The 24,368-nt window shown below is 36.3% G+C and overlaps 7 protein-coding genes across 7 annotated transcripts; 4 read left to right on the plus strand and 3 right to left on the minus strand.

Annotated features, from left to right (window-relative positions):
* Positions 1-5,490: 5,490 nt before the first annotated feature.
* EV154DRAFT_576463 (uncharacterized protein) lies at positions 5,491-6,454 on the minus strand (the record flags this gene model as incomplete). The annotated part of the gene is made up of 2 exons (XM_051606491.1): positions 5,491-6,127; positions 6,198-6,454. The coding sequence occupies 2 exons, from the start codon at positions 6,452-6,454 to the stop codon at positions 5,491-5,493; spliced, it is 894 nt and encodes a 297-aa protein (XP_051452723.1).
* Positions 6,455-11,037: 4,583 nt separating this feature from the next.
* EV154DRAFT_525077 (uncharacterized protein) lies at positions 11,038-14,003 on the plus strand. The gene is made up of 9 exons (XM_051603246.1): positions 11,038-11,761; positions 11,826-12,037; positions 12,091-12,222; positions 12,281-12,457; positions 12,518-12,663; positions 12,718-12,832; positions 12,888-13,149; positions 13,213-13,435; positions 13,493-14,003. The coding sequence occupies exons 1-9, from the start codon at positions 11,245-11,247 to the stop codon at positions 13,860-13,862; spliced, it is 2,154 nt and encodes a 717-aa protein (XP_051452724.1). The 5' UTR covers positions 11,038-11,244; the 3' UTR covers positions 13,863-14,003.
* A 2,922-nt stretch (positions 14,004-16,925) lies between these two features.
* EV154DRAFT_486211 (uncharacterized protein) lies at positions 16,926-17,558 on the plus strand (the record flags this gene model as incomplete). The annotated part of the gene is made up of 1 exon (XM_051598828.1): positions 16,926-17,558. The coding sequence occupies one exon, from the start codon at positions 16,926-16,928 to the stop codon at positions 17,556-17,558; it is 633 nt and encodes a 210-aa protein (XP_051452725.1).
* A 244-nt stretch (positions 17,559-17,802) lies between these two features.
* EV154DRAFT_525090 (uncharacterized protein) lies at positions 17,803-19,186 on the minus strand. Its single transcript, XM_051603247.1, has 4 exons — positions 18,888-19,186; positions 18,563-18,832; positions 18,418-18,501; positions 17,803-18,362 (listed from the first exon to the last, which is right to left on the minus strand). Exons 1-4 carry the CDS (start codon positions 19,147-19,149, stop codon positions 18,238-18,240), a joined length of 741 nt encoding a protein of 246 aa, XP_051452726.1. The 5' UTR covers positions 19,150-19,186; the 3' UTR covers positions 17,803-18,237.
* A 1,031-nt stretch (positions 19,187-20,217) lies between these two features.
* EV154DRAFT_55753 (uncharacterized protein) lies at positions 20,218-20,995 on the plus strand. Its single transcript, XM_051605434.1, has 2 exons — positions 20,218-20,510; positions 20,573-20,995. Exon 2 carries the CDS (start codon positions 20,709-20,711, stop codon positions 20,943-20,945), a length of 237 nt encoding a protein of 78 aa, XP_051452727.1. The 5' UTR covers positions 20,218-20,510; positions 20,573-20,708; the 3' UTR covers positions 20,946-20,995.
* EV154DRAFT_55743 (uncharacterized protein) lies at positions 20,996-22,032 on the plus strand. Its single transcript, XM_051605428.1, has one exon. The coding sequence runs from the start codon at positions 21,316-21,318 to the stop codon at positions 21,898-21,900; it is 585 nt and encodes a 194-aa protein (XP_051452728.1). The 5' UTR covers positions 20,996-21,315; the 3' UTR covers positions 21,901-22,032.
* Positions 22,031-23,234, minus strand: EV154DRAFT_55738 (nucleotide-diphospho-sugar transferase-domain-containing protein). The gene has a single exon (XM_051605424.1). The coding sequence runs from the start codon at positions 23,175-23,177 to the stop codon at positions 22,125-22,127; it is 1,053 nt and encodes a 350-aa protein (XP_051452729.1). The 5' UTR covers positions 23,178-23,234; the 3' UTR covers positions 22,031-22,124.
* Positions 23,235-24,368: the final 1,134 nt, after the last annotated feature.

Below are 24,368 nucleotides of genomic sequence, written 5' to 3' on the forward strand. Positions count from 1 at the left end.
TAGCATGGATCTTACAAATGCTTACCATATTCATAGAATACAGCGCGTATTGGATCGGGGGGGCGAACCATGCCATAACATTGAACGGACAAGTCGGAACAATGCTTAGACCACAATACTGACATAAAACCATACGTTCCGCCTTGAACAGACATAATAACATGGGCTTACATAGGCTTGCTATACTATACATCCAACATTTATAACTTGTGCTATAATAGGAAGAGAATGTGAAACTTAGTTCTTTTTCTTTTTGTATTGAGTGCAGAACTTAATTCCTTTTTCAATCTTACCTATACTGTCATCAATCTACTGCTAGGTCATTATACAATGGTACGTATTGGATAGGGGGGTGAACTATGTCATAATATTGAACGGACAAATCGGAACAATGCTTAGACCACAATACTGGCAAAAAGCGTGAATTCTTCATACACGATCGATTTACACGATTGATTTTAAGGACCGACTGAATAATAGCAAAAAGCGTGACGTAGACTTTAAAATTTGAAAAAGAGTGATGTTTCGTGTTCAGTAGATCGTGTATCTGCGGGATGAAGGAAGTACTTTTGACATAACGCCGATAATTTTTGTTACCATTTTATTTTTGTTGTTATAATGTTCTCTCAGACCAGAAATGTTCGCGACAGCATGCATGCTGAATTTAATTGTACTTTTGCTGTAGGTAAGTATTTTGAATCGAGGGAAGATCTTAAGACTGCGATTAGTACCTTTGGAAAAAAGTATAACGTAGGTTTTTCAATCAAAGACTCTCATCGTCGACTTGGTCAGTTTATTTACAACTGTAAACATGGTGGTTTCAAGCGTGAACTTGGAAAGAAGAATGACTCGATTATTGATGATGAAGAGGTTGATGAAACCATTGACCTTACTTCTAAAGATTCAACTGTGCCTGAAAAAAAAAACAGTTTACAAAAAAAGCACTCAAAAGTTTCTTTGTCCTGCTTCGATTTCATTATTTGGATTCACTGTCACTAAAAATCATATGCACCATAACCACCCAATTTCACAGGATGTTACAACTTATGCTATTCATCGTAAGCAGAGTCCAGAAATTATGGAAAGAATCTACTCAATTTTGTCCAGTGGACACAAAGGTACTGTCACCAGCGTTATGGATGTAACTATTTTTTTAACAGCACAGAATATCTCATGTACTCATTACATATACGTTATTAGACCCTGAAAGCATTGAATGTCAAAAACATAATCAAAAAAGACATCCAGAACATCCAGTCTTTGTATTTGAATGATAATGGAGGAAAAGAGATGTATCATCTTATCACTGAATTAGAAAATCTCGGGTACGTCATTCGTATCCAGGTGAAAGGTGATCAGGAAGTCAGGAGCCTTTTTTTTATTCACGAAAAGGCTATAAAGGAAGCCAGACTATGGTCAGAAGCTATAACAATTGACGCTACGTATAAGACAAACGCTCACAAAATGTCACTCGTTAACATTGTCGGAACCAGCAACTCCTCCTCTATTAAAGGAAGTAACCGTTTGCAGACATTCGCTATTGCTGCCGCATTTGTCAACAATGAGACGGAAAATACGTATCGGTGGATTTTGGAAGAATTGAGGGATGCTGTTTGGCCAACCGAAAGCAGATACAAGTTACCTTCGGTCATCGTTACTGACAACGAGCAAGCTTTGCGAAATGCAATCGAAAACGTTTTTCCCGAGAGTCAGTACTTGTTATGTTCGTGGCATCTCTGGAACACCATGTTGACAAAACTTGCGATTGGTAAAGTTGCTTCTGCCGAATACAATTTACGTATCACCGAAGCAGAAATCGAGTTTAAGTCAATGATGAGTAGCTGGAATATGTCATCATTCAGAAAAGCATGTGACAATTTCGAAAAAATGATCACTACTGTAGGATATTTCAAAGAAAACGGTCAGATGGCTTTGTCGTATCTGAAGGATGTGTAAGTATTTATGATAACATTCCTTGTTTGCTTATGGCTAATGACTGATTTTACAAAAAGTTTAATGAAAGAAAACGAGATGAAACGCTGGGCTGGATTATACGCCAATAACCATGCCCACATGGGAAACCGTACATCTGGAAAAGCAGAGAGTTTCCATTCGGGACTTAAGAGAGCTCTGGAAAGTCAATCCGCCTCCAGAATGACGCTTACAACCAAACGAACGCATGCGTACTATGAAAAAAAGGTTTGTCCATTTAAGATTTGTTTAAGTTGAAAATTTGTAAAATAATCACACCAATCTTTTTTAAAATGTAGAGAGATGATAGATACAGAAGATTAGCAATTGAAAGAATCAGTATCGATTCTGTTTCATTCGACGAAAGCCGAGAATATCGATTTAAAGCCCTCGCTTTTAATGTTGTCCGCTTTGCTATGGATACGATTAGAGAAAACGTTGTTGTATCCTTGCAAGATAATTTCGTCTCGAAAGAAAAAGACTGCATTGCTGGGATCGTGTAAGGTATAGTCTTCCGTGTCCATGCGTTATCAGCATTCATCCTGGAGTCTTGCCTCTTTCAATTGTAGATAATCGTTGGAGATTTGAGCGCGATGAAGGTAATTGTTTACATAAAAATATTGGCCGAATGCGCTTAATGATTTTTGGTTTCTAGATTATGAAGAGGTTAGAGAATGTGGTGACGGGAGCCGTGACAGCAATCAAAATGTGACCAAAGAGAAGCCTGGTAAGTTTTTTTTTCTTTCATTTTTGCTATAAAATTATAAATGTGAGGCATTTAGTATGGGACGTTATATGTTATGCATGTTTCTGTTTATCGCTGTCTCAGTGAATATTTTAAATAAAACAAAGTCCTTCATCAATTGTGATATATTGAACTGGTATCTACGCTATTGTTTTTGTTACCCTGCTTAAATGTATGTGATAATTATAACTGTCAATCTGTGCCTTTTAATGTTTCGTGCTTTGTATTCAAAGAAGGATGGAATATCATATCATAAAATTACGTTGAAGGCCGAAAATAAGTAACTAATGAAGTCATAAATACAATCTTTAAACCATAGACGAAGTGGGAACTGAAAACAAAGTCAAGGGTGAAGTTCCATTTGAGAAAACAGCAAGAGCAATATATGATATAGACGGTGAAGGTGAGTCGTACATATCAAGCACATCATTTTATTAGAACTTAACATGTAAGAAAATAGACGACGAAATTGTAGTAGATACTGCTACCCGCGTTCAAGAAGGTACGTTGTGTATAAATTAAAATTTAGCAAACGTAAATTCTTATTTTTTGACGTATAAGTTATTGATGACGAAGAAAGAAACTTCAACGAGTATCTTGTTGAAAGTGGTAATGACAATAAAAACGAAGCACGCAGAGGAAACCCTATGCCTTCGTCAACTAAAGGTATTTATTATTACAGCTACTAATAAGAAAAAATCCGAAGCTAATGTTTATTTTTGTAGAACATACAGAAGACGAGCCAAAGAACAACAGAGAACGAATGATGCTCCGTGTTGAGAAACTGTTGCATGGTATGTTTACCAAAATAAACTCGCTGGGAACACAGCAAGAAATCAGCGATGCCATCAAAGTGTTGGAAAAGGCTGATTTGGATATAAAAGAACCAGAAATCAAAATGGATGAGCTGCAACCGCCTTCCGTAAATACAAACAGAAAGGGGCGTAAGTCAAAGCGTGGTGTCAATAGTAACACTGAAAGGCTCAAGATTGCATCAGAGTTGTTTGAAGAGCATCAAAACAAAGAGATAAAAAAGAAAGAACAGAAAAAAAAGAAAATGAAGAATTTGAGAGAAAGAGAAAAGAACTGTTCCTTGAAGAAAAAGAAATTGATCTTCAACAAAAAAATAGAAAACTTACTATGTTTGTTCGCGAAGATCCCTCCTCTTCTGGTAGCGATATTAAAACTGAAAAATCAGTATCGCATTATGATCGGTAAAGAGTTGCATATTCCTATTAACACAATACAATTTATTTTGACTTAAATCTACTTATTTATATATTATTTAGTGTTATCACCTACCGCAACTCTAAAAAGGATGTGGCCTTTGATTGGATTCATATCAGCCCCAAAAATGTAATTGCTGCGATTCATAACGTTGGAGCTGACGGAAATTGTGGTTTTAGAGCTGTAGCTCTTGAGGTATATAATGACCAAAGTCAATGGTTAAAGGTCAAACATCAAATGTTACAGACGTATATTCAGTATCATGATACTTTATATAAGCCTGTAGATGAAAAGTGTATTGAACTAGAAAAGATTAAGATGGTTAGACGACTTAATTCTTCTAAATCACATTGTCTCGAAGAAGAAGACCAACTTTTGTGGTTCAGCACATTCAGCTGTCCCCAAGTTGTGGCAGACACGTTTGAACGGCCTGTGATTCTTTTCGGCATGTTAAGTATCTCTTAAAAGATACAGGAGAGCCTAGGGTGAACCGTGAAGCACAAGTTTTCTTTCCTCTCGTAAATATGCCATTGAAAAACGTCGATATGCCAATCACTTTTCTATATTCGTCCTCGCATTTCTACGCAGTGGAATTCCATCGCACTCCCACTGGACGTTTGAAGAAGTTTGATAAACCTGTCATTGACATGGATCATGACCGTCTTAGACAATCATATCCTGATATCTGTAACAAGCAAGATTTTGTCATTCTTTTCTAAACTATAGTTTCCACAATTATCCTCACTTTCACAAACCAAAATAAACCTTATGCTCTTTGACATAACTTTTCTTACTTGCAATTTTGAGACTTACATTTTGTATTGTTTATTCCTATCTCTTAATTCTATCAGTCTTAAGTTCTTCAGACATAACTTTTAATGTTTTTCATGCTTTCTATAAAAAATACTTTAGTTACATTACATTATTTTTGAAGTTCTTATTAGAAGTCCTAATTATTGACGTGCTTAAGTTTAAAATGACTTTATTTCTCATAGGTTTTTGATACAGTTATTTTGTCTAAGCATCCTTATTTATTTTATTCGGGTCTCTTAGGGACAGCCAAATTTTCTTAGGGACAGCCATTTTTCTTAGGGACAGCCATTTTTCTTAGGGACAGCCAGGGTGTGCGTAGTCGTAATGTTGGGATTATGATACTTTTATAGACATCAAGAGGTCAATATAACTTAACAACTTGAAATATATACACATTTATTACAACCAACATATTTTAAACCAGTATATGTGTTTTACAGCTTACTTCAGCTTCTCGTTTGGACTTTACCTTAATATTTCTGCGTAAGATTAAGATCAAACGAGCTCAAAGGCGAAAGAGTGATGATAGAACTGTCAAAATAAGTATAAATCGTTTAATATTTACATTTATTCGTAATTGTTATATTGTTTCTGATTGTATATCCTTGTTCCCAGGTCTACAGAACATCCAAATCACAGATCTTACGTTGCGACTACGTGCACTTTGGCTGTCCCTAAGGAAAATTTGGCTGTCCCTAAGAAAAGCGTTGAATTTAAGAGATGAATTAGATACTTTATTGAGGCTTATATGTACAATATTTTCTTTTAGAGCTTCCGGGGCAGATATTGCTATGGCAAAGTGCACATGTTCTTGTTTTTTTTCGCTTAGGGTTTGATTCACACATTACAGTGGGTGGTGGTGTATTGGAATAAAGGAGTCGATGTTTTCGTGACGTCGTATGTGATGGGCTTAAAGGTAGATTCATAAGGTTTTGAGACATAGGGTTTTGAGACATAAGGTTTTGAGGCATAGGGTTATGAGGCATAGGGTTATGAGGCATAGGGTTTTGAGACATAAGGTTTTGAGACATAAGGTTTTGAGGCATAAGATTTTGAGGTAGGCGAGATGGAAACATGTTATTTAAGTGCATAGAATAGTTAAAATTGGGAGGCATATTGGAGTTTTGTGCATAGATGTATTGAGATGGCATAATTTTAGGAAGAGGTTTGGATGTCGACGAAGCGTTATCTTGTTGATGTATTTCTTTTGAGTTTTGAATATTTGGCATGATTGTTTGTCCTGGTAATAGGAGGAAACGATTAGCTTTTTCAAGTGGTCTTTTTTCGTATGATTCTTTAATCAAGGTAGAAGCAGAGTCAACTCTTTCTTTGTTTAAAATTACTGAGTTGAGATATCTGCTTTGATCCTCTCTTTGATTAAAGTAATGACGTAGATTTTCTGGTGTTTTGTAAAAAATGTTTTTTTTCTTGCCATCATTACACTGCTGAGACCATAAGATGGTAAAATCTTGCCATGTTTTTTTCAGAGAACACTTGATTTGCAAGCGAAGGATTATTTCTTCGTAATAACAGATACAACTCCATTTCTTCTTCAGTATGAACTGGAGTAACGGCTATCTTTGTTCCTTGCATATAAGAGAGATACAGATGTTGCAAACCACCAAAAACGGACTTGTTTCTGTTTGTAACTTGTACAGTTGGACTGACACATAGAACTAGCTTGCTTTTGACGGTCATACTTTCGAATTTCTGATAGCAGTTACCATTATCATAGTTTGTAGTTTTTACGTTGCATATGATATGTGTCAATAAGCTTTTCTGGCATACGACAAATACCGAACGTTTTTGAAGATTGTTGTGATCGATCTTATATACAGATATAACTCTATCATCAATTCTTTCTTTCTTATTTGATAACCTTTCTATAAATCATTATTGCATTACTCTTTAAATCAAATACATGCTATTACACTCTATTTACTACGCATTGATTACTCATCAACATATAGAAAACAATAGTCATACATTTATTCCAGATAATACAATCCAATGATATGATCGCTCGTCAATAACAAGATTCTCGAAGGTACCATGAGATGCTCGATCTTTAATTGACAATACGCCTATTGTATATTTGACAGGTTTCACTTTAATGATTGATATTCAGCCAGTCCTGAATATGTATATAAAGAACCCAATTTATTGTATAATAAAGACTTTAGTTTATTTTTGCAGTTTGATAATTTTACTTCGTCAAATTTCTTTATTTTTATTCTTAATTCGTAGCTTTATCTCTCGAATTTCTCAAAGATGCGGCAAAAAAGAGTGTATTTCCACTTGGATCACTATAGGAGGGCAATACATTTTGTTTCATTTCAGCCCTGAGAAAATTAATCGCTTGGTTGATCCAAGGCGAGAAATGGGTCTTGTGAATAACGCCGTATCTGTTTTTTGACCCAACCTAAATTAAAAATCAAGGTGACATTAGATGAAGTACTCATAAGTACTATTAATTATTTTTATAGCAGCTTACTGTTATGTTGTGACGGAGACGGTAATCTGCTAAGACACAGTCGGTAAGAGCGGGACTGGCATTGAAGGACGAGAATTTACGGATGATATTCTGGTGGACACCTCCTTCAACAGAATTCGTGCCTCTCACGCATCTGTACACCTGAAGACCATTTTGATCTTTGCTCATTCGATAGTACCAAGAGACACCAGGAGGATACGAGACATGCCCAAGTCGAATGGCTTCAAGTACCATGTTTGACACCTTCCAAGCCTTTTTGTCAAAAAGCTTGTTTCCAGAGACAGAACAAATGGCATTTCCATACACCTCAAAAAAAATTTTCACGACAGGGTATAGCTCGGATGGATTGGGGACATATCGTCTAACTCTCTTAGGCACCCAGTCGGAATTTTTCACCATCATTTTTTCTAAAGATATGTTTCTAGTTTTCAAGTATTCTGTCACAAGTCTTTCATCTTCCGGGACATTTACAAACAAGGCATCTCTAAACTTTCTTGAGAACTCTTTGGAAAATCCATGCGTTTTTTGAATCGGAATCATATCCATGAGATGGAAAACATCTTTAAGTACTCTTGAGGGTAAAATGTTTTGAGCATCAGAGTTGTTTAAGCTGGTATCCAAAGTTTCTTCAGGGCGATTTGCATGATTAGTTGTATTTTCAAAACAATTTTCACTAGCAATAAAAAGCTGGTAATGATTTAAATCAATTACAACTTCAAAAGGTGTGTCACCAAAATCACTCAGGGATTTGTTGTTGGTGTTGTCGAAAGAGTCAATCATCGTGGTACCAGGAATAGCAATTTTTGTTATCTTAATTACCGCTTTGTTCTTCATACTATGCATTGTGTCAGTAGGCACCGTAGTGTAACCAAAAGCACAAGCTGGTTTGCTTCCTTTGACATGAACAGATACAAAGGTATTTGGGTTAGGATTTTCAAAAATTTGAGTACCAATTGGAGTAACATGTTGTAAAAAATTGAATATTTCCAATGATACATAGGCATCGCATGCGGCATAGTTGATTTGATTTTCTGACAGACTGGTGGAGCACCAATCACTAAGTCTTGGTGAACTGCTATCTTTGGGTAATTTCTTTTTAAGAACGGCGGAACAAATAAAATCCAGCCCAACGTTTGCTTTTGTAATTGCACCTTTGTTCTTACAATAAGTCCCCAATTCTAACTTCCCATGACCCTCGCTCAGCTTGAAGTCTCGCTCCAATTTTTTCATATCTCCACCAACTGCCCGGCCAATTTTAATTATTTTATCAGCAACTAAAAAGATCTTCAATGCCTTTGGAAAATTGTTTTCGTTAAACTTGTTCAATCTTATAAGCCAGACGTTGTTTTCGTGTGCAATTTGAACCAGAGCCACATTACCAATTGAAAATGGAGATCGGTTGAAGTACCATTCACAATCAAATCCAACGCATAATGGGCCACGATCTTCAGATATCTTAATCAGATTATTGAGTACTGAATTAATAGCTGTCAAATTATCTAAAACACAGACTTTGACATGTAAAGGAAGGGTATACATCGGAAGAGCCAGATCAGTTTGCACCATTTGATCAGTTTCATTTAAAATTTCTGCGTTGTCTTGATGCTGGTTTTCATTAGAAGTGCTTGCATCAACAATTTCTTTTCCCTTGCCCTTTCGATCAATTTTTTTTTTTTTTTGAATAGTGTGAAACATTTTGTTTCAATGTTGGGATCACAGACTCGAGAAATTTTTGATCTGCAGTAACATTATCAGTGAAGACAAACTTTGGGGAATTGCAACCATAGATATTGTAGCTTTCAATCAATTTATCGTAGACAGGTTGAAGATGACTATGAGCTTTAGTCGGAACTAAAGCTTGGGCCCGAATTTTTTCATATTCGTTACACACTGTATAGAGAGCACCAAAAACAGAAACACCATTGATTTTTCCCATATGATCCAAAATCTTGAAAGAGTGATCGGCTTTAAGAACTTCTCCACCCAATGACGATGTCATTTGGTCCATGAAAGGCCGAAGATCATTTATGATCGAGCAATATACAAAACTAAGATAACTTGCGGAGGGAATTGATCCGGCGTAATGTTCCTTGTCACCAAATGAAGAAAACTCGGTACTCTCTGTAGCTTTTGTATTACATAATCCCATCAACGTGTTGTTTTGTGTGTGCTTTAACGAGTCAAGATAACGAAGCTCGATTTCGTCGTGTCTAAGAGTATGGAATTCTCTTAAAAGGCGACTGACCTTGCTTGGACCAAGAGAATTTTGTGCACCAGCCCTCAGCAGCTTACCCAAATCTTTAGATATTCCTGATCTGTGGGTCAAATGAGCTGGGAAATCCAGCTGAAATCTGATAGGCAGCTGCTCAATTATTCGTTTGTCAGATCCAATACATGTACCATGCTCCTTGTTTGGACACTCATAACGATATGTCATCAAGTAAAAATTTCTAAAAAAAAATAGTTAGATACACCAGATTTAATATAAATATATATACCGGGGGAACAAATAACTTACTCATGCACATCCACAATTTTTCGCGCCTTGGGGTCATCCAAAAAACTTTTCTTGTTCAAGGGGTTTGTGCAACCTGGAGTTACGCACTTCAATTTATCATCTCTAGTATTTAACAATGCATGAGGCAGCCAAATAAATACTTTAGGCAAATAAAGGGCTTCCGGGGAGGGCCTTTTTGACAAGGCAAAGTTTGACATCATAGGATTGATCCAGTATGTACCATTCTTGTACGGATTACGCACATCACATTCTAATTGGATTTTTTGAAGATACTTATCCAATGGGCCACCCTTGGTGATTTTGCCTGCGTCTTCATCAATATTCAAAAACTCTTCTTCAGTTATTTCATACTCCTCTTCCACAATTGCACTGTAAAATATACAGTTAATCTAAAGTCCCAATTATTCATATAGGCCTAATCTATAAACTCTTACTCGTCGGTGCTTTCTTCATCCACAAGGTAATGTATTCCTTCGACCTCGGACGTAGCGCTTTGCTAGAATTAGAAAAAATGTTTTAGCTTGATTCGACTGAAATAATGTTGGGAGTTTAAATCAACTTGTACACTGTTTGGTATTATGGAATTTCCGGAAGATGTGGATACTTCAGGTTCATCCAACGACCCTTCATGGACAAGAGATCCATCTAGGGTACTTTGATCATCAATTACTTCACATTTTTTTGATAAAAAATTCAGATTTGATGTATTACTCTTGGGAAGAGTAGACTTTCCAGGACCTTTTTTTGTCGGTTTCATTTAATATGTAATTGAAGAGAGAAGAGTGTTATGTACAGCATTTAAATCAACATTTATAGTGATTGATCCTCGTGGCAATATCCACTGCGGGTACGAAAGTTACAGAAAATACAGACATTTAATTGGCTCTGAATCTCAACTTACAGAAATTTAAGAGAGAAGATTGGCTTGAGATTGAAATTTACAGAATTTATTAAAATTTGGTTGGGTGAAAAAACTACAGCCATAAGGAGAGAGCCGTCACGCTTTTTGCTATTATTCAGTCGGTCCTTAAAATCTCGTGTAAATTGATCGTGTATCAAGAATTCACACCACAGAAGACGACACTCAGACAAAAAATAAATCATTAAGACTGCTTTTGCCTGCAAATTTTTTGTAATCTAAATGATTGTTTAGGCCCCGAGTGTCATAAGTGTCATAAGTGTCGTAAGGCTCTCCAGTTCTGTGATTAAAATGATTTTAATAGACCTGAGGGCATACCATGCGTTAAATAAGCATTTAATCGTTTTTCTAAAATTTATCATTAACCACTATAACTTGAGTTTAATTTTGAAGATGTGACAACTACAATAAGTCCAATACCTACACTATAGTGGTATTTTTGGCACACTAACCACCACCCACTTTTTTTAAAGAACGACCATTGATCTTTACTTGCACCTCCCAGCCGGGAAGAAGCCACCCCCTCTCACCTTTACTTAATTTTAAAAACAACAACAATGGGAAAATCAAGAAGAAGTACACACAAACGTTTGGAAGAAATGAAACGACTTGCGCTTTTAGATCCCGAACTTATACTCGATGAAGATGCTATCTTTATGTTGCAACCTGCTCGTCGCAAATACACTCGTCGCCCTAAATACGATCTCCCACCTGACGATCGTCATACGACAACAGATATATCTGAAGTTATTGAAATCAAGCAGGGAGCCGGCCCCGGAAGAAAGCGTCAAAAAAAACAAGAGGACATCTTTGATTCTAACGATTGTAATGACTCTAATGAACCGACCCCTGAGGAAATCAAGGAGCAAAAGGCTTCTGTTGAAAGAAAGAGAAAGGTCGATTTGAAATATCAATGGTACAATGTACTTAAAACATTGTGTACCAGCTACTTGATCTTTGTTGGCAAGCAAGGTGGCTTGCCATCCACCGAGATTGATTCGCCAGTTGCATTCGATTGCCAATGTAGTGAAAAAGTACTTCTGACAAAGACCGTCAGAATGTACTTTTTCCATGGTAAGGAGCAAAATATTCGACAAAATACTAGTATTCTCTAACCCTGAATATAATTTTGAAATAGCTATCAAGGATGTATCAGTCTGTTACTGCAGCTGTAAGCCCTTGGCAGAAGCATTAATGTTGATGGGTATGTTTCCTTCTTCTCCCTCAAGCCCCAAAAGTGCAATCCACTTGGGTTTGTTGGGCTTCTTTAATGAAGTTCGAAACACCCTGAAGTCTTCTTCTGAGGGTATTGCGAAGTTGTACAACAACTTAAGGGGAAACCCCGTCCAGGTACTTATTATCGTAAAGATAGTCTTCATATATCTACTAATCTGTTTGAGTAGAGTTGTTTGTCAGCTAATATATGCAGAAATGTACTATACATGTACAACCGACTTCTTTTGGCCGCCGATAAAGAGGTCAATCAACGAACAGATTTGAAAGACCTGGCAATGTGCTGTCCTGCTTGTCCCAGTGTATGTTTACATAATAAATTAAAATCAAATGAGATCGTAACCTCTTCATGTTTTATAGAGGGACTCCAATCATCCTATGGATCGCATTTTCATCACTATGGATGGATGTTTTAGTATGAAATGTAAGTCGAAAGCAAGTCTTCTTGATGAATTATTTACGATTGATACTGTGGAGAACGCATGGGTGAAGCCTGAATCTGTTGAGCTCTATAAAAAGGAAAAACCACCAAAAGATGTAAGTATTATGAAAGGTTAGAAACGATTTGGCTTGCTGACAAGAAAATACGATCAATAGGCTCTTTTAAACGAAAACTCATTCAGAGCTGCAGGTAATGGCGCTTCATATAAGTCCAAACTGTATCCCGTGAAAGGACTTTTTGCTGCTTCGTGTGCGCGCCATGACCTCACCCTAAAGATGGTGGATATGGATAGTGGTGAAGGGTATGTTGTATACATTTAAAATTATTTTATACTAACCACAATTTCTATTTAAAGATTTAAATATCCACTATCTGTTCTCCACGACTTGTTTCAAGAAGACAAGGACAGCATTAAGACGCCAGTAAACTTGATGTACGACATCATTTGTGTCTTGGAGAAGTCGTTGACGGTAACATCTCATTCAATATTGTTGATGCATAAATGCTAATGTATTCTTATGATAGACTCACTTCCCGTACTTGACTGCTAACGGCACTCTTGCACTCCCCGTTTTTCATGCTTATGCGCATGTTATTAGCTGTCAGTCCAGCTTTAATCCTAAAAACATTGAATCGTACGGCAGGACTGACGGCGAGGCATCGGAACGTTTATGGTCTTCACTCAGACCATTCGTCACCATTACACGTCCGATGTCTCAGGCCAACAGAAGGCTGACTCTTACGTTGGCCATCCGCCATCGTAACATGGAAAAAAAATGGGGAATGGGTAAGATGTTGTTTTTGTAAAGGAAATGGTGCATATCACTAACGACGTTATTTTGGTTTATAGCAAGTGTCTTGTACGGGAAGTACAAAAGTACGAAGAAGATCCTGGCGGCAGGATTAGTGAAGTTGAAGGGTGTGAACCAGGAGGAGATTTCGTTGGCTTGGGAGAGGCATCTGGCGTTGACTCGAAGCGGCAAGTCGTGCAGCAAAATCTGGAGTGATTTGCCACCATCATTGGGATCTGTAACAAGATTTTATCTTTTGGAGTCGATCTTGTTCAGATTTAGGTAATAATGAAACGATCACTAAAAATATCTAAATTTAACATGTCTTTTTTATCACAGAGTTAAAATGTATGAGAACTCTACCGGTACCAGTAATGCAGCCATTGACAGATTAGATGGTGTATTAACGGTATCGGCCAGTGATGGTAGTATCAAGGTAGCTGGGGAGACCTTCTTCATGCAACAAATTAAAGATATCGAGAAGAAGCAGGAGAAGGTCCTTGATGAAATTAGGCAAACAATACCTAATTTCGTCCCCCACGCCTATGCCGACTTGTCCGCTGAAACTGCCCAGCTCTCCCTTGGCTTGTGGGAGGATTTCGTCCAACGAAAAAAGTTGCTTTTCAAGGATGCTATGCGAGCCAACCTGCAAGCTTACAAGTTTACCACCAACTTGATGTTCAAATCTGGACATATTGGTAAGTCCTAATTTTTTGTTTGTTGTTATAATTAAATTTTAAATATTGTAATACGTTATAAGGTACAAAGCTTGCAGGTCAACATGGCAAGGCCCTTGGAAAGCAACGAAAACTCCTGGATGACCTGCTGGACATCTACAACCAGGAATTCCGTAAGTACAAAATTGTTATTAGAAGTTTAGGCCACTAAAGTCTTTATCGTAGAGGAAGGTATAACTGCAGCTACCTTCCTGGATGGAAATAGCCCATTTTGGGGGATCGATCTCCACCCCAAGACTGAACCATGGTTGTGCGTGAGGAACGCTAACGAGGAACTTAAGCTCTTAAAGGTAAATGAACTTATAAACTCTCTATATGTTTCTCTATATGTGTGAAATATAATTAACATCTCACATTAAAACAGCGTGAAGCGCACAACCTATTCTCCAATATAGAGGTGGAGATCGAGGAACTCACAAGGGCAAAGCGTTGGGCTGCTGAAGATTTCGAGAGAACGGGTGTTGCGGAGGAGAAGGGGATCTCGGAGGGTGTAAAAACTTTATTGGAAAGACAGCTGGAACAGAGCAATAAATGGAAAAGTCACTCAATGCGATACTTGGTGCTGCTTGGAGTCAGCCCTCCTATCAATTTTGCTTCTGAACCCCAGTCTGACACTGCCAACCTCCTTGATCCTACCGTTGATTTTGAAGGTGATGATGTTGTTGAGGATGAAGAAGACTTGGTGCTGGTTTCTGAAGGTGAAGAGGAGGATGAAGATGATGGGGAAGAAGACATGGAAGAGAGTGAAAGTAGAGAAGAAAATGAAAACCAATAATAAAAAAAAAAATTACAAATAATAAACTTTTAAGCTTAATATCAATGTCTTAATTCCTTCATGGATCATTAAACGCACAAACTTTAGGCTCGTGTACGATCACGATAAGGGGTGGATTTGTTGAATGCCGCCGGGGAAATGGATCTTCTACCAGAGATTTAATTTTAAGCTCGGGCAAAAAAAAAAGCGGCACCCGAGTATGGATTAATAAAACGACATTTTTTAGGCTCATGCTTTTTTTTCAGCAAGGATTAATAAAATCTTAATTTCATAAATGTCGAATTTGAATACACTATAAACCAGAATTATTTAAATTCATATTACAAGAAACCATCGAATTACATTTAATATTAATTAAATACTATACTTAAATCAATATATAAAAGTTTCATGGCTTGGGCGATGTATATAGTATACGTATAAGTTTTTTTTGGATCATTTGTCATTTTGAAGCTCTTTTTTGACATTCATGCTACAACTGGAAAGACAATCACTAAAAGTATTAGCACCATCTGAAAGCTACAAAAAAATAGAGTATAACTGCATTTAAGAATACAAAATTAAACATACTTTTTTTTTTCAACAGGTATAACCACATATTATGCATAATTTTTCAAAATACATAATTCGTTTTTAAGGGTTTTTTATATAAAAACATGTATAGACAATATTTTTTTTTATTTCAAAGCTTATATCATATACTATATGTTTACAGGTTTTAGAAAATACCAAATAAAGAGTACTTTCATCAGAAGGGACTTATTCTACATGTAAAAAACTAATTTGCAATGTTACAGTGTGAAAAACCAAGAAATCGGAAAATGATCAAAATAGATGCAAAAACAAAAGGTTAAAAAGACAGTTGAAATTTACATGTATATAGAAACTTAATTTCTTTTGATCTGTATAGTTTTTGTATACTTTTATTAAGAAGAATATCGTATAATGGTCAATACAGACACTTCCTGGATATGCAGATCCCTCGGATTTGATTGGCCCTAATTTATTTTGCAAGGAAATGTAAAAAAAAATCACTGAATTGGTTGTATGATCAACCCAATGATATTATATACCTCTAAATTTATATCCACATTTAAATAGTATATTTTGAATATAACTATAAAAAAAACTGAGATCTTCTATACTTGAAAACATTTATTATTCTTTGTTTTTGTTGAATATTGAAAAGCAGTAATGATCATGTGTGCTAAAAATAAAGCTAGAGATCGCCCATTTTTTTTAAAAAAAAAGGAAATTCAGAAAAAGTGAGGGGGGTATCCCAAAAAAAAATCGGACATACAAGAGTAAAATTTTTTCATCCAATCGATGAATAATTGCGCAATCGAATCATTTGTTCGGTCCAATAGAATTAGATAATTTTTTTTTCTATTAGAAAGATTACAGCCCCATACCCTGTGATTGTTTACTTTTTTCTCCCTTACACTTTTTAACTTACATGGCATCTCACCTTGCTAGCAACAAGTAGTTTTAACATACCGATTATGTAACTACTGTGTTCCGATCAAACGTACCGCCTTTGCTTTAATATCCTTCCCGTCGTGTTATCTCTAGGCAGTAAAATATTTTTGTTTTAACGAATTAAGCTTTGGAGTAAGTATACTGTTTTGTCTTGACAAATTGTAATCACAATTCCTCTAGAACTAACAAACTGTTTTAGATAGTGTATTGCCTTTGCCAATGTACACAATGCGTATAATATAAACACACCCATCTCGCTAACAACAAGTTGCCTTGTCTCTGCCACTGTAAGTTAATATTTGTTATTTGAAATTTCGGATGAGAACATGTAGAGAAGAATAGGCTTGCTCGGAGATGTTTATTGTAATAATATATTGTCATGATCATTTTATTGTAATAAATTCACAGCGTATGCCTCCACTTACGAGTCCTTTTATGTGTCAATTGCAGACGTTGGTAGTACTGCGCGTATCTAGTTTTGATAGTTACGAGAGCTTTACTTACAAACGAGTATAAAACATAACGTTTGTCATACGCCTCTAAGTTATAATATACAGCGTAATTATTACATGCAGCATCGGCTGCTATATTACTCATGACATGTGGCTCAGTTAATCATCTTTTGACTCTCCCGACATGAAAGAACAGACGCAATTATTGGATAGTCGATTGCTCTTCCACCGTATCGTACAGTCATAAAGGAGCATTTAAAAGAACTAAAATATTTGCTTTTTACACCTTTTTTTATGTATTAAATAGACAAGATTAGCACTTTAACCAAATGACTTCACTTACAACGAAAGATGATAAATACAACTGTAGCGTAAGCAAGTCGCGTTGTTCTGTTTGTTCAAGAGAATTTTCTTCGACCTCTAACCGAAATAGACATGCACTTAAATTTCACAATGCTTCTCCCCCTGCAAATGTTGGGCGACCTTCATTAGGTGGAAGGAAACAAGCCAACCATAGATACTATAAAAAAGTTACAGCTGAAAAAACCAGACCCAAATGCGCAGTGTTCTTGACTTCAGCAATGGAAGAGTCGAAGTCTTTGGATAAAAGTAATTTAGTGTCATCGTACCAGACCAGCCTTAAACAATGGCAATTACAACTTCAAAAGTCTAGACAAATTATGTCTCTTCCAACTCTTAACAACTGGCAATGCGACTCAAGCTACTGGGAGTTTCTAACTTTCGCACTCATGACCCATGAAGTACGCAATTACGAATTATACTTCGAGCATGAAGTTTTTTTTAACTCGACGTCTCCTTTAAGCGCCGTTTATTCCAGCAATAGCTATACTCGCGAGCATATGAATATCTGTCAGAAGTTCTGGACTACTCCAACGTCTAAATTCAACTGTTTACTTAAAGCCTATTGCAAAGCTTTTACAGGGTACTATTATACCCAATAAGATAGTGTATATATTGTCAAATAAAATATTGTTGTTAAAGAAAAACGTTAAAAAACTGCTATCACAGCCTCAACCAACATATAAAGCAACGTTACTGTACATAGCAGTTTTATAACAAAAAAATTATAAGTGGAAAGATTAATAAAATCTTAAATTTATGTCAGTTTGTTCTTTATTTCCACAGTCTGTTCTTTATTTCCACAGTCTGTTCTTTATTTCAGTTTATTCTTTACTTCAGTTTATTCTTTACTTCAGTTTATTCTTTACTTCAGTTTATTCTTTATTTCAGTTTATTCTTTATTTCAGTTTATTCTTTATGGGATTCAAGACGTAAAACGCAAAATAAAAAGTATCCCAACAAATCAAGTATTAAATGTATTTAAATTTATTTAAACGAGGAAAAAGAAAGGATATAATTACCTTTGTTAATGGGCAAGGTCAGGCGAAGAAACTTCCAGCGTAGCCGGAGTTGTATCAACTGCTTCTGCACCTGGTACAGCAAAAGAAATCTTATTTTCTTTAATTGCCTCAAGGACGAGGTGCATTTGGCCAGATGTTTGCTCATGGGCCCTTCTAACTGGGACATCTTCGGGCCACCCAAACATCTTCAGATCAGCAGTTTGATCCTTGAACTTCTGGAACGGAAATGCTTTAGCAAATTTTGCGCTTGGATGAGTATCTAATGTAAAATGTCAGTAAGAGTGTCAATCTTGTGTAGTAGGGGAAACTGACGATACAACTCTAAAATTCTTTGACTATACTCTTTTCTCAAGAGATTGCCGTTCTGACTATATGGCTTAGATACTTATTTTAACATGTAAGTAATAATTTTAGTAATCTAATTTAAACGAAAACATACTTCTCTCGTTCGCATCATGGTTCCTCTTTTTCAAGAAAGCCGACAACTCGCTGCCCATCGTGTCTTTCAGACTTAGACAGTGCTCTTTTGTTTAAAAATAATGTAAGCTGCTTGTTCTATACACTCCCCAATATATTTGACTTACCTCCAGCAGTTAGCATATGCATAATCAAACGAACATTACCAGATTTTTCGTTTAATGGAAATACACTGATAACGAGGAAGTCCGAACCACAGAGAGCATTGTAGGAGTGAATTATTTTCTTCATCTCTGAGACTGCTTCCAGATGGTGCAGGTGCTTTTTCTCAGAAGTAAGCTTACTAACAGGTTGATAATCGGTTACCAATGCAGCCTTTTCTGCTGGGTTCAATGCTTTGTATAGCGTAGACGCATTTTTTTGAAAAGCGATTAAGCCTATAAACGTACAAACAATTAGATATAATTAGCATTTACGGTGAGTTTAGTATACCTTCGGATTGAACATCTGCAGTAGTATCCATTTTCCTAGTTGCTGCCAACTTTTCTGTAAAAGCGTTGTAAGGGCTTTTACGTTTACGAAAGACTACTTGCGTTGCTTCACGATTAAATTCAATGGCCTCTTCAGCCTCGGCCTTAGAAATGTTTTCTGCCAGCATTAACTTTTCAACTGTCTCTTGAACCAAGTCTCTCATTCGAGCGTCAAAATCACTGATGAGTTGTCTACTTTCTTCGGAATAGTTTTGCAAAGGCATTTGAATTATAATAACAATATAGTAAAATAGTAACAACAGAAAAAGGTGCTATGGTGTAGTATGCCCCCCCCCCCCCTCCCATGTAAAATTTTTTTATTGTATATTAGCAGTCCTCCAAGGTGTGGTTGAGTTTAATAGGACTTACGACACTTATGACACTTATGACACTCGGGGCCTAAACAATCATTTAGATTACAAAAAATTTGCAGGCAAAAGCAGTCTTAATGATTTATTTTTTGTCTGAGTGTCGTCTTCTGTGGTGAGAATTCACCCAAAAAGCAAAGCTAAATTTAAAAAAAATCTTACGTCATCAATAATTTTTTTAGAGCAGCCTTTAAGAAAAAATTTATCGTTTTCTTACCACTTTAACAGAATCAACCTTATTCACATGCCTAAATCTGTTAAAAAGCCGAGCCTGACTGGACTTGGTCCCTAACTCGAAATAGCTTTAAATGAAGGTAAAAGTCGAAAAATTAATCTTATTCTACACGGATCAAAATTGAAGTATTGGACACATAATGGAAAGTTAGCAAGAAGCAAGATGCAGATTCATTTATAAGAGCTATCTTGACCTTTTTTACCAACATAAAAACTTCGTTTGCAGTTAATATGGCAGTGTCAAAATATGGCGAAGCTTGCAAAAACTACTTTTCTGACTTGGAGAACAAAACTAATCTTCGGGAAGTTATCCATACCAAGCTGGATTTGAAGGATTTAGAAGAACTTGATAAAGAGACACTCCGCATAACTCATAGTCTAAGAAGTAAAACCAAATCACAGAAAGGTCTGGCGAATGCAGCAAAAGATTATCAAGCCGCGAAATTTGAAGCAGACGCGCTGTTGAAGGCTTTGGACGTGGATATCATCAGCTCAAGTTCAGAAGATGATACTCCGAGCTACAGGCACCATTAACACAATCAACCATATCAGAAACTGACAACGTCTTTACAGTCCAAAATCAAACCGAAAGCGTGGGAAAACGAATCAAACAAGAAGCCATGAATATTCATAACGAATATGTAAAGGGGGTTAATATTGGTTCCGAAGCTAAATTGGTAATGGATCTTGGTTTAAGCTTAATTTTGGATTTGACTCATGAAAAAGACGTGTATCAAAAGTATATTATCAAAAGTATATTTTTTCGGATCAAGAACGGAAGCTGTTGGGAGACTATTTAAACAAAAAATACAAATTTGAAATAACAGCATCTATTCCTAAAAACGTTACTGATAATTGGTCTGCTGTTGCTTAACTTGCCATAAGAAGGGTACTTTTACTGCATTAAAGTATATTTCAAAATTACAAAGTCTTGAATCGACAAGCGAGGTGAATTTTATATATTTTGAGATATTTAGACATGTGTAAGTGAAAGAATAATCTGATAAATATTTAAAAATGATAAAAAGCTCACCATATTTTATAGGGTCCTTACTCTCCATGAAGATGCAAGTTTGATTAAGAATATTATTGAAAACAATGGTTCCATTTCAGAGCAAGACGTGTACACCCTCTGGCTTCCCATCATTAAGAGGATTGTATCTATAAAAAAGATAATCAGAATGAAACAAGGCGAAACGATTAACCTATACACTACCAAACGCAAACAAGCCCAATATTTCGATCACGAAAAAGTAAAAGGATTTAAAATTGATGTACGTTTGCTGCTAAATTATGGTCGGAACGAAATCGATTTATGTGCTGAAGAAGTTGCGATAAATACCTACGAAACCGACAAGCTTATCCATGATACATGCTTTTTGGCCATCAAAAATGGTAAAATTTTGAATGCAACTTAGCCTTGGCCACAACATCGTTTATTTCACAACGAAACATCGGATTGCTGTTAACTACGTTTAATCAAGGTAAATTTTCAGATTGATGGAAAATCCGTCATAATGATGGGAAATTCAACTGCCAAAGACTCGGTTGGTCGGGGAATTCAAATTTCTGGGCTGGAAGCACGCTTGATGTCAATTCATCTTTTTCCAGAAGGTCTTAGTGCTGCTGTATACCAAGACACGTTTCGGTTTCCCCAAAATACCGGAATTTATACACACTTCAAAGGATCTTGAATATGTTATTGTAAGAAAATACTTAGATCTCTTTTTGGTAAAATCATCAAAACAAGCACAAACTATATGTCACTTGAAGATTAATTCAAATAACATGATTTTCAGACAAGGCGCAATTTTAGATTCCATCGTTCTTGATTTACATTTGGAATCTTTGCTCGATTTGGGTATCACCTGTGCTATTTTTCAAAGTGCACTTAAATTGCTTCAAAATTTGCCTTCACTTCAAATCTTATCTTTGGATTCCGTTCATTTTGATGAAGACAAAAACGTAGCCATAGTTCCTATACTCAAAAGCAAAATCCAAAAGTTGTATCTCACTTTGAATTGCAAAGAAAACTCAACCATGCAACAGCAGAATCAAGTCATGGAGTTTGTGATTCAGTCTTGCCCTCTACTAGTTGATTTCTCTTTAAGCGGAACTATGCTACTATCCAAAATCAGGAGTTTAAAACTGTGCTTCTTTTATCATGAAGATTTGAAGACGATCAAAATTAATATCAAAGGAGTCCACTACTATGTTTTTTCATGGAAAGACGGGAAGCAAGGTCTTCAATGGGAGGATTACAATGGAGCAGTAAAGAATTGGGATCTGACCTGGAAAAAATTGCATGTTGATATAGCGTGGAGAAACAAAGATGCACAACTCATCTTGGCAAAGGCACCAGTGAATAACTAAATACACTCAATTGTCCGGAATAAAACTTGTTTCTTTTACTTACAAACATTGTTATGCGTTAATTATTTGCCTCATGTGATTAATGATGTACATACGCGTCACTGCCAAGTATAAAGCGGATTATAGGAAAAGGTCATATACTATTTTAAGTACAATAGGAAATCTTGTGTCTTTAGAAAAATGGGAAAGCTTTTATTTATTATTTATTTATTTATCAGCCACAATTATATATACCAAAGACCGAATTTTTGCAAATCCTTCTTCTTGTTGTCACCTTTACGGTAGTTAGCATGCACCATCATGGGTGTCATTCCGAACTTTGTTGGCACATTATTATCAAAATACATGCGACCGTGAGGGAACAAAGCCAAATCCAAGAGAGCGATGTTACTTGTTTGATAGTTTAAATTTAAATCATCCAAGACACGATTCATAGCACGCTGTTGAGTGACAGGAGGGGTCTTTTTTGCCTCAGAGTCCTGAATATAGATCGAGGCATCCAAAATACGCTTATTTGTGTTGGTGGGTCTCATAATATAAAAACCAGAATTGATAATCTTTTGCTCGGTTTCCTGAGAGAACAAAGTTTCTGTTTGTTTTCTGCTGTTTAACTTCATCAACAAATAATCGTAAATGGATGGAGAAGTGAATACAATATCGACATCCGAGAACCAAACAGTGACGTCGGTATAGAGTAATCGTTCCACCACAAGTGACTTGGAGTGGGTAATAGGCGTATATCCATTGGATAACCAAGGTTGAAATTCACCTGATAAGTTTTCGTGGAACCACTGCTTGGGGATCATCACTACATGTTTACCATATCCGTGCTCCTTCATTGTCTCTACCATCTCTTCGTCAATAGCGAATACTAAGAACTTCTTATCCATCCCTGTCTTCTTTAGTGACGCAATCCAGTTTAATGTGTACTCGGCCATGCCTTGGTTGGCCACTGCTGTTAATAAAATACGCTCTTGACCCTTTTTCTTGTTGTCAATACGAACATTATCACTAATAGCCTTTTCGATCTCTTCACTTAAACGTCCCCAGCTCTTGGGCTTCCATTTGTCAGCACTAAGTGGTTTGGCACTGATTTCAACGAGATCTTCTTCTTCAGGTCCATCGTCCGCCATGGGCAATGTCGACACTTCCTCAGTGGAACCCTTGAATAAAGATTGGTTGGGTGTCAAATTAGATAAGAGGGCCAGTAACGATATGGCAAAGATCGCTGCCAGCACCATAGCAAATGCTTTATTCCTTGAAAATCTTTCCATCATTGTTGTGTATATGTATATATAAAAAGGGGAAAAAGTAAACAAAAAAAGAAAAAAAAATAAAAAAAAGAGGAGCAAACTAATAAATAAATACTAAATGAATAAGTGTCTTTTTCTGTGTAACCTCGTTTTATAGATTACGAAGTTTTTTTTTTTTTTTTTTTTTTCTAAGCCCAATAAAACATTTGCTTGTAAATATAGCGTACTTCCGCCTTCGTGAAACCTAACAAATGCAACAATAGCGCTTAAGTAAAAAAAAAAAAGGCATCCCCTTTCCCAGTTCCTGGGAAACCAGATAAGAGATCCCTGGAGTTGTGCTTTTCAGGTATACAGGATACCTTCTGGCCATTTCTGTTTCCTAGTCTAAAGAGCAACGATAATAAATCAAGTGAAAGGAGTGGAGTGGGGTTGCTCCTCTGAATGGAGATTATTAAAATGTGTTTGCTAAACTGTAATCCCCTTGACATCATGCTAATAGCTGGGAGACTCCCCACTAAGAGGGATATTTAATTATAGTTCGATTCAGCAAAGGTGTGGAAATGAGAAAATAAAAGATATGGTACAGTCCGCATAAGTTATGCAGCGTATCTAACCATTTCCAGGCTAAACTGGGTTGCACTCGGCAAGGAAAGAGGATTTTGCCCATTAGAAGGGCCCATTATATAGTGAGACGTATGGCTCATTTTAGAGTGGGGAATGCAAAGCCATATTCATGCGCTGGCCAAAGTATAACGGATAGGGTTAGTCGTCGTTTTGCAAAGAAACATTGGATGAACTACTTCCTTCATTCGGTATATACAAATAAATAACAAAGACTCTATTCAGGATGCAGGTTTGAAACTCTTCATGTTTAAACGGGTATTATATAATAAGGCATTGAATTAATTCCTTGTTTTTTGAAGTATGTAATCTGGTTGACAGACTTGAATAGTGTGTGTATGAATAATTCTAGACGCACTTTTAAAGGTTAATTAAATACGATGTCCGACTTTTCTATATCGCCACTCACCCTGGTTGTCCCTGAAGATGGCGACGGTAGTAAATTAGATATGTAGGATTCCTGGGATTCCTTTGGTAAACAAATGTTTCAGAGTGAAACGCAAAGAGTTGAACAATGAGTGACAGGGAGATAGGCAATAAATAACCCATTCGGCGCTAAATAAATAACGTCATAATTCAGTCCATGGTTATTTT

The sequence above is a fragment of the Mucor mucedo genome (assembly GCF_025094135.1).
Source record: "Mucor mucedo strain NRRL 3635 chromosome Unknown EV154scaffold_137, whole genome shotgun sequence".
In the NCBI taxonomy this organism is placed as follows: Eukaryota; Fungi; Mucoromycota; class Mucoromycetes; order Mucorales; family Mucoraceae; genus Mucor; species Mucor mucedo.

Bases quoted from the DNA above. Each gene is read 5' to 3' on its own strand.
- EV154DRAFT_55753 (XM_051605434.1), top strand. From the start codon at position 20,709: ATGAAACAAGGCGAAACGATTAACCTATACACTACCAAACGCAAACAA.
- EV154DRAFT_525077 (XM_051603246.1), top strand. From the start codon at position 11,245: ATGGGAAAATCAAGAAGAAGTACACACAAACGTTTGGAAGAAATGAAA. The intron at 13,150-13,212 runs GTAAGATGTTGT...TTTGGTTTATAG, and splicing joins GGAAAAAAAATGGGGAATGG to CAAGTGTCTTGTACGGGAAG. The intron at 13,436-13,492 runs GTAATAATGAAA...TTTTTATCACAG, and splicing joins TCGATCTTGTTCAGATTTAG to AGTTAAAATGTATGAGAACT.
- EV154DRAFT_55743 (XM_051605428.1), top strand. From the start codon at position 21,316: ATGATTTTCAGACAAGGCGCAATTTTAGATTCCATCGTTCTTGATTTA.
- EV154DRAFT_55738 (XM_051605424.1), bottom strand. From the start codon at position 23,177: ATGATGGAAAGATTTTCAAGGAATAAAGCATTTGCTATGGTGCTGGCA.
- EV154DRAFT_525090 (XM_051603247.1), bottom strand. From the start codon at position 19,149: ATGCCTTTGCAAAACTATTCCGAAGAAAGTAGACAACTCATCAGTGAT. The intron at 18,833-18,887 runs GTATACTAAACT...GTACGTTTATAG, and splicing joins TGCAGATGTTCAATCCGAAG to GCTTAATCGCTTTTCAAAAA. The intron at 18,363-18,417 runs GTATGTTTTCGT...TGTTAAAATAAG, and splicing joins CCATGATGCGAACGAGAGAA to TATCTAAGCCATATAGTCAG.